The 9,092-nt window shown below is 43.2% G+C and overlaps 1 protein-coding gene across 1 annotated transcript in view; it reads right to left on the bottom strand.

Annotated features, from left to right (window-relative positions):
- LOC103782145 (histone-lysine N-methyltransferase, H3 lysine-79 specific-like) overlaps positions 1-6,320 on the bottom strand; it is a gene marked incomplete at both ends in the record, with an annotated part of 45,193 nt that extends 38,873 nt beyond the window's left edge. The window contains 4 exon segments of the mRNA XM_008949893.1: positions 1-19; positions 1,531-1,600; positions 3,753-3,827; positions 6,277-6,320. The exon segment at positions 1-19 is cut by the window's left edge and continues 222 nt beyond it. Coding sequence (XP_008948141.1) covers positions 1-19; positions 1,531-1,600; positions 3,753-3,827; positions 6,277-6,320 — 208 coding nt within the window.
- Between the last annotated feature and the right edge of the window lie 2,772 nt (positions 6,321-9,092).

Here is a 9,092-nt window from a genome sequence, read left to right as displayed (position 1 = left end):
AAAGAGCAGGAAGAAATCACTAACCCAACGTCAGGACAAGTAGAAATCACCAAATCACCAGTGCAGCCTTGCACTAGCACAGGAAAGAAAGGAGGAGAGGGATTCCCTCCAGTCCCCTCTCCTACACTCTGGCCTGCAGGTGCCCAGCGGACAATACTAAAGAAATTCCACAACACTGACTGCTCTTCACTTTGTCTTACTCCAGCTAAGAGGTAATTTCAAATATGCCTGCTGGAAATAAGTGGTAAAGGGGAAATTAAGAGAGATGTAAAAAATCAATAGGCAATGAAAAGCTTAACAGTGAATATAGCTGGAGTAAGTGTAGAAGTTGGTTCACCCGTGTTCAGAACTGAACTCAAGTTGGCTGCACTGTCAACCTAAGAGCAGTTTCAATTTCTTTCAGGAACCATAGGATGGGGAGGGATCATATGTACTCAAACAGGGAGTGGCAGGAAAGAGGGAAATCAAACTTCCGTTCTTCTGCAGAAAAAAAAAACTCTGTCCTAAACCTACAAGATGTTAATTTAAAAAAAAATGTTTACTTCTGCCTTTGGTAAGGAAAAAACAAACAAAAAAAGGACAACTCCAGGATCCCTCCTAAACACTCCTCTGTTTGAGATTCAAATGGCAAGAAGAAAATTAAACCTATCAAGTCTGTCATTTCAGACAACTGCAAACACTGAATAGCTTCAAAGCTTTAGCTACTCAACCAACTTACATAAGAAGACACCTGAATCCAAACAAGCACAAGTTTTAGGGAGTCCTTTACACCCACAAAATGAAGGTAAGCCTGGCAACAAGTCTTGTTCTAGCACAGTACTGAAGCCTTCAAATAATTCCCACAAGCACAGCAGAGAAAAAAATCCACCTATGCTTGCAGAATTAAACCTAATAGTAACATTAATCCTTTGTTCACGTTTTGCTTCCACCAGTTCAACCTCTTATAGGGGTAAGAAAACAAAACGCTTGTTAAATTGGTCTGAAAAGAGATTACATTCTGGCTTTGCCAGAGTGTCCCTGCAGAACAGAGCAGCTGAACTGAGTGGCAAGCAAGGAAATTCCTAAGCCATGGATCACTTCCACAATACACACGGGAGTTCATATGGATTATTTAAGTACCCATAAGCCACAGATTCCCCCAGGCAAAAGTAAATCTATATGATAAATCCTTCTGAAACATCCACAAGCTAAATGCAGAGGAACCTTTTCTCCCCCCTAAAGGTAACTCAGTGATTTCAAAGTGCCAAAATAGCAATGCCAGAAGTGCACACTCAAGTAATAGAATTTCAAATCTGCAGTCTGGGAAAAAAAATTCTCTTTTTCTTTTCTTTTCTTCCTATAAGAACATCCTTCCAACACTAACTCCTTGATTGTCCAGTTACGATTAAAAAATAAGGTTTAAGATCACACTTAAGATCAGGAGTGCTGAATACTGGTGATGCAACTGAACTAACACACATAATCTGGACTCTCTTCACTGTGTGTGGGCTCCAGGCAGGCAGGCACAGACGAGGGCACACAAAGGCAGACACGTACCAGCTGATGAATGCTGTCGATGGCACGGTTGTACTTGTCACAAAGCCGCTGCATGCTTTCGAAGCTGCAGGGGGAGAGAGAACACAGGGTCAGCTCAGAACCTGCAGCTCCACAAGGCTGCTTGGAAGGTACAACCATGTGCTTTGTTGTCATTACACAGATTGGAAGTAGGTGGTTATTTAGGGAGGTGTAGTGACATACACAGCTTTAGGATTTTGTAGACAGTTTCCTTCCAAAGTAATTCCCCAGTAGACCAGGGGGTCCATGACAAATACCATCAGTTTCTTCAATTAATGAAAAAAAGTTTGACTCAAACATGACTTACTAGAAAGTTTTCTATTCTCATAGACTACTACTACTTCTCCATATTCTCAGCTGCACAGAAATTTAAGACAGCTGTAAATTTTCCTCCTTTGTTCCATCATCTCTCCATGATAGTCAGTCCTGAGACAAGTAGATACTTTTCTGGAAATGAACTCTGGGACTAAAACTGCGGACAGGGCCCTGACACCATCCAAGATCCCACCCATCAGAAGAGCATACTGATTGCTCCATGGACTGGTTGGGATTACAGGCAACTCAGGCAGTTCCCTTAATGACAGGAGCTGAGAGGATTAAATAAATTCATCTCAGGCCAGGGAAGAAAAGATATTACTAGAACATCATCTGTTACATAATCAGACTCACAAAACAGCAGCAAAAAAAAACCCAATCCAAGGAGTTACAGGAGTGAGATTATTAAATCATGGCCATCCCCAAATCCAGAAAGGAATGGGACAGGGGGACATCAGAGGGAAGAGGCCCTTTGGTCTCTTGTGATTCTCACCACCACTGCACTGGCCAGGACACTGCTCTGAGGAGCCCTGCTTGCTTCCACATCAAGCTTTCAGCTGCTCATGTTTAATTCCACATTGAGACAAAGCAAGAGGCTGAAATGGGGTTTTGGTTGCACAGTGCATGTCTTTCTGTACACTGCTGCTTTTCATTCACATCCACGTGTCAGTCTATCTGCTACAAGTAATTTTTCTGACAAATTTTTTCAAAGGAAGGAAGAAGACTGAAACTATTACCAAAATTATAGGCTTCTGATTTCCTTAAAAAGCTGCAGCAAGGCAAGTGGAGTGTGACTTTTGGGAACGGGTGGGTTCCTCTTTTATTCTGTATTGCTGCCAACCACACTGATGCTACCCAGTTAAACGTGCCCAGTGAGGATGCCAGAACTACAAAAGTCCCAGCACTGCAGCCTCTGTGAGTAATCCACAAATCCAAATTAATGGATTTGATGACAAGGGATGCTCAACCCTGATTTCTCCTTTTGAATTTTTCAGGATGAAGAGAGGGACTAATAAGTCTTGCAATGAAACTATTTAAATGAAATTAAGGGAGGAGGAAGCAATACCTTAAGCAGATCATGATACAAGTATCTGGTGCTCAGGACAATAACCAGGGTGATGCAGTTTCATCTGTAAGCCTCATTCTAGAAGTCTAGTCATGCTGTGGACTTGGACAAATTCTGTCCTTCCCAGGAAAGCAACTAAGGAGGTTTTTGTAAACTGCAGCTTGAGGGTCTTTCCTTCTCCCAGGCACAGTACAGCCAAGTGAATACACAGAACCTGACTGTCCACAGATTAACTGCAGGTCAAAATCCCAGCCTGAATGCCACATTCTATACAACCATTTTAAGATGTTTGTGGAATAGTTATTCACATGGAACTACAAGCACCTTAAAATGACTTCTAACTGCTCCAAAGAGCAGTGTGAGTAGTCTGCCTTTTATTTTAGCCCCCCTGCCCAAACAGCATCCCACCCAGAGGAGGGCTGGGGAAGGGTAACTCCCACAGCCAGCAGGCACGGTGCTGCTGGCAGCTCTGGCATGCCACTCTCAAACAGCAATTCTGAGCTACTACAAAAGTAGAAACCTCCATGCCATTCAGATTCCCAACACTGGACACAGTCCAACAGTGCAGATACCAATCATTGTTCTGGAGTGAGTAATTCCAACGTACACCAGAGCTCGACTTTCTGCTCTGTGGAGTTTCCAATTATGTCCTTAATCCAACAGCCTTTGCCAATATTGCTGTTACACACTTCCTACCAAAATAATTCTGCAGAGTCTGAAGCCAGTTCTAAAAGAAAACTTCGGTTCATAGTGTCTAAGAATAACCAGTTACAAACTGTTTGGCCAATCCCTCTGGTGGGAACAAAACTATTCTTACCTTTTAGTATCATAGTCAATTAAAACGTAGTTTTCCATAGCAAGCTTAAGATCTGGGATTTCTTCACAGACCCACCTGGAAAAAGAGAAGAAATAATGAATAAAAACACCTCCAATGAAGTATAATAAGGCAGTCTGTCTTTGATTCTGCAGTGGCACTGCTGCATGTTAAGATGGAATAGTGCAGCAGACCTGGAAGATGACAATATTGTCAGGAGTAGGGCAGACATCAGGAAGCACTAATTGGAAAGCTGCAATAGTTCCCATTTGTATTGAATAAACAGCACGGTGCCCGTAGACATTGGCAGTAGTATAAAGCTCTTGAAATGGCACAATTTCAAAATGAGGTGATAAATTTATTCAACGTGTCTAAAAATACTCAAAGCCACAGATGATGCTCATCTAGCAGACAATGCAATGCAGAAATGCAATATTTCCAAAGAATTCTGATACTGTAACAGGCTTTGACAAAGCTGAATGTGAAGATGCTTCCTGCAGCACTCCAGAACAATGCCACTAATCACTGCACCCATTGCAAGGATATTCTCTGTAGTGCTCTAAACTGCTCTTAAACCTTATTGAAGTTATTTTGACAAAAGATCCCTCGTATGTGCCGAGCTAACAAGGCCCCATCCTTGCTGCCATTAGGAATGAGAAGTGCACACCCACTTGCAGTGCATCTGACAACAGCATCTCACAGAAGAGGAGAGTTCCACTCCTGGGATGTGGATTGATTCCTTCCAAAGACAACTTAAAAGCCACAGGAGCTTTGCACACACCTTCCTCCAAAGCATCAAAATGACAAAGCACTACAAGCATCACAACACCTCAGAGCATGTCGTAGGATGAATCCAGTAAGAATGGCAGTTTTTAATTTGGGTACCTGAATGCCTGCTTCATTTTTACAGTGGCAGGGGGAAAACAAAAAGATGAGAAATCCAAAGTTCTGGCTTCTTCTGGCTGATTCACCCTTATCAAATTAATATATAGGCAAGGGAGAACTGCAATGTCTTATGGCTGACTCTTTTCTGACTAATGCCTCTCATCCCACTAAAAATGTTAGAACTTTGATCTCTGCAAATTTTTTTCTCTTAAATTATAGCAATGGGCAGCCAACAGCTGTCTACCACCAGACTCAAGGGATAAACACTTCTTTGTGTTCTTGTACCCACCACTTGCACAACTCCACTGCGGTTACTCTGCACAAGGCAGGCAAAGGCAGCAGGAAAGCCTCCTGGCACCCTGCAGCCACTGCAGCCCTGCTTCAGACAGGGTTGTGAAACATTACCTTGGCCCAACTGCCTTCTAACACAGTTCTCCCCTCGCCTTCAGCCAGCGTAGCACAGAAAGCCCTGGCACCAACGACTCCCACAGCTTCAGCACCAGGCCTGCTTCAGTCCCTTCAGAAAGGGTCCTCTCAACAATCATACTGAAACATGATGCCCCAAGTTTGCAAGGCACAGAATCTTGTCAACACCAGTACAAGGGAACTGGAAGCAGCAGTGGCACTGCATCTTCTGATAAGGTTTTTTACTTAGAAAAATGAGTTTCTTTACAAGAACAATTCTCAGCTCTAGCTCCCGACCCCATTACACGCTCTGTCCCACCACAGATGATGGGAAAATGCTCCAATTTCATGTACACAAGTGCTATTATCAACACCACCATGCAAGCACTTTGCTCTCACACACATGCTGGGAGCAAACAAGGCTCACTACCTTCTTCCTGGGTCCAAAGTCAAGCTGAGGCAGCCACCCAGACAAGACACCATTCTCTGTACCTCACCTGCACCATCCAGGCTGCTGCAGGTACAACCCTTAGACCTAAGGGAAGCCTGGATGGTAAGGATCTGAAAGAGCTCCCAAGAACAGCTTTTAAACTAACATCCTGCAAGCATTTGGGGAATTTGGTTAGCATTTAATAAAAGCAGTTCCACAGCAAGTCACCTCCTAATCCCGCTGAAATAACAGCAAGTGATGTCATAACCACTGCCCATGTTGAGAAATGCTCAAACTTCCACCTCTTCATATTTGTCTTTCACCTTTATCCTCTTATTTTCCTCCCACTGGTCCAACTCTAGCAGCAGAATCAAGAGGAATGCCAATAGGGACACCATTCCCAAATAATGCCCATGCTAAGGATGCTGCAACACCACAGCACCGAGGGGAAAGGGAGAGGGTGGGGAAGAGGACATGAAACACCAGAACCTAACACATCATGCCAGCAACGTTTTCTTCACTCTGCTTTCCTAAATCTAGAAGACAGACTGCAGCATGTGCCCAAGCTGAGTGTCACTACCAGTCTTTAATTTTGTTCAAGAGAGAACAGAGTGTGGCAGGTGAAAACAAACTGTTTGCCATGGAGATCTGTGCAACGACATCAGTTCAGCTGGGAGAATAATTTAGAGCTGCTGAATTAGAATTGTAACTGCTGCCCTCCTCTCTGTCTGGTCTCAAGACAGCCATTCACTGGGGTGTGGTAAGACACAGGAAAGGGTTCTGGCCATGCTCGCTTGGAACACTTACCGAATTGTCTCAATAATTTCATGAGCAGCATCATGGTGTTTGTCCTGAAATACAAAGAAAAGAAGAGATGTTTTCAAGAGGCATCAGGAGTGTTGTTTGTCAGATTACAAGAATCACAATCTTTTTAAGAATATAGCTGGCAAGTACACCAGGAAAGGAGTCTTTGATTGCCACCCAGGCCATTAAACCCATCAAAATGAGCCTTCCAAGAAAGAACACAGCTTTAAAGAAATGCAGTTTTCAAGTTTCTACAGACTAGCAGGAGATTTACATGAAGGAACTGTCATTCTACTTATTTCTTTGTCATTTCCTGTAATCAGGAATTGTGTAGCTGCTACCCTGGAGGATTATTGGTATGCAGTAGGTATTTGACTGCAAGTTCCACAATGAGCAGCTGGTTTCATGGACCTCACATGTGGTCCATGCTCAGAGCTCCATACAGGCAGCAAGATTCCAGCACAGTGAATGGCTTTCTAAACTAAAGCAGCAAATACATAGTAGGAGTATCAGTGTAGGAAAGCAAAAAACCTCACAGCACACACACAAAAAAAAGTCTGCATACACAAATCTTTCCATGAACTGAAAACCAAAACACATCAAAACCTGCACGCTACGAGTACACACTAGACTGGGGGCACAGATGTTTGTTGACTTTAATTTGGGAGTTTACTCAGGAGCAACAGAAGCACAAGTGAGTTTATCACACCACTCCAAATTCATGTTATGAAGTCATTGGAGCTGCATGTATATGCACACACCAAAAAATCATGTTTTAGGGAAGTTACTGAAGTTCCTATAGAGGTATTGTTGTATCCAGCCTGTGAAGTCCTAGATATCAGAGTCTATCTGCACAAAGTTGAGGTTATACTTAGATATTTGCTTTTGGAAGTGGCTTTGATGTTTTAATTAGTCCAGTATCTAAGGACCATCCAGATGTAGAAGTGTAAAGACTCTCTCAGTCTCAATTTCCTTTGTTTTCTGCTGCAGAAACATCATTTCCATAGAGCTACCAGGGGGAAATTCTATAGCAAGGGGTAGGAACAGACCATGGAAAGCAGAGGGTTAGGCTCAGAGGAACAAAGAAAAGAAACACTAATGGACAGATGACAGAAAAGGGCTAGGATTATTTCTTCAAGATGTGGAAGGACATGATACAGGTCAAAGAGAAGCTTTTTCCACCAGTATCACAGCTTTTGTATTTGCATGGGGAAAGAGATTTCCCCTTGTACAACCACTTAGTAAACACAGGATCAGCCAGTCTCACACAACTTCTCATTCCAAGACACTCATACACAGCCCTTTAGATACCTGGATAAAAATCTCATGACTGAGAGATGGAGAGAAAGGGAAACAGCTCTAAAGCCTGTTACATCACAGGTATGAAGGAACCCTTCCCACTCTACTAGGAAAAGCCTTTCCTCTTTGACTGCAGAAAGGTGTGACTCCCCCACAGCCAGGAGTCACACAAGAGACCAGCCAAAGGAAGTTAAATATTTCAGTTACTCCATGAAAAAGGAGGAACAGCCAACAGAAAAGCAGTCAGGACACCTGGCATGGCCTCACCGTGCCCCACAGGCTGAGTGTCACCTGGGTCATGTTTCATAACACCACCTCACTGCTCCACAACCACTGAATGTCACAGGACAGACTGGGACAGACTGGGACAGCCCAAACCCAACAGCAACCAACAGCACCAAGGAGCAGCTGCCCAGTTTAACTTCAGAAGTCACAGAATGGTTTGGGTTGGAAGGGACCTTAAAGATCCTCTAGTTACAAACCCCCTGCCATGGGCAGGGACACCTCCCACCACACCAGGTTGCTCAAAGCCCCATCAACCTGGTCTTGAACACTTCCAGTGATGGAGCATCCACAGCTTCCCTGGGCAACCTGGGCCAGGGTCTCACCACCCTCAGAGTGAAGAAATTCTTCCTAATTCCTGATCTAAATCTCCCCTCTTCCAGTTTGAAGCCATTACCCCTTGTCATGTCACTACAATACCTTACAAAAAGTCCCTCCCCAGCTTTCTTGTAGGCCCCTTTCAGGTACTGGAAGGCCTTGATAAGGTCAGATAAATAATTCTATTGATAAATCTTGGCCTAGAAAACAGGGAAGCAACAAAACCAAAATCTGCTCCTGCCCCTCAGTGCACATGGAAAAGGAGAGGCAGCACACAGGAGGACTTCTTCTTTCATTTCTTATCTGCAAAGCACAAAAATAACCCAGGACTGTCAGCTCATCCATAAACATCCCCTATAAATTTTTCAGGTTTCACTACAAGTAGAATTATCACAGAAGAAACCCCTTGGGCTGACCCAGCTCTTCCAGTAAGCTGTGTTCCTGTATAGTAAGAATATGCTTTATCAACATAAGCACATTATACCAGAAAAAGTGAATTCATGCTTATTCTGGCATAACCATTTCTCTGAAGAAGTTCTATTCTTCAGTGTTGGCTTTGGACAGTTTCAGTCCCAGCAGAAAACACAGAGAAACCCATTGCCCTATAGGTCTTCATGAAAACACCCTTATAAAGGACAAAAATCACTTAATTAACAGATTCCTTTGTCTTGGGTTAAAGAGTGAAGTATAAAGTTTAAAAATCAAGAAATAAAAATCACAGTGCACATCTACAACTACAGATCAACCAATTTAAGCAAGTGGTTTTACTGACACCACCTCGTGTGGGAACTCCAGCCAGAAGGGACCCTTCAGAGCTTAGTTTCTGTCATCATCAAGGAATAATGAAGTTGAAAACAGTTCCACATTTACTGCTGTTGAGCTTCTCATGTTGAAACACTTCCCAAGTTTACTATACTCTA

This window comes from Merops nubicus, unplaced genomic scaffold, assembly GCF_000691845.1.
Source record: "Merops nubicus isolate BGI_N331 unplaced genomic scaffold, ASM69184v1 scaffold11181, whole genome shotgun sequence".
Classification (NCBI taxonomy): domain Eukaryota; kingdom Metazoa; phylum Chordata; class Aves; order Coraciiformes; family Meropidae; genus Merops; species Merops nubicus.
Note: the sequence above shows the minus strand (reverse complement) of the source record. Positions and strands in the feature narration are given on the sequence as shown.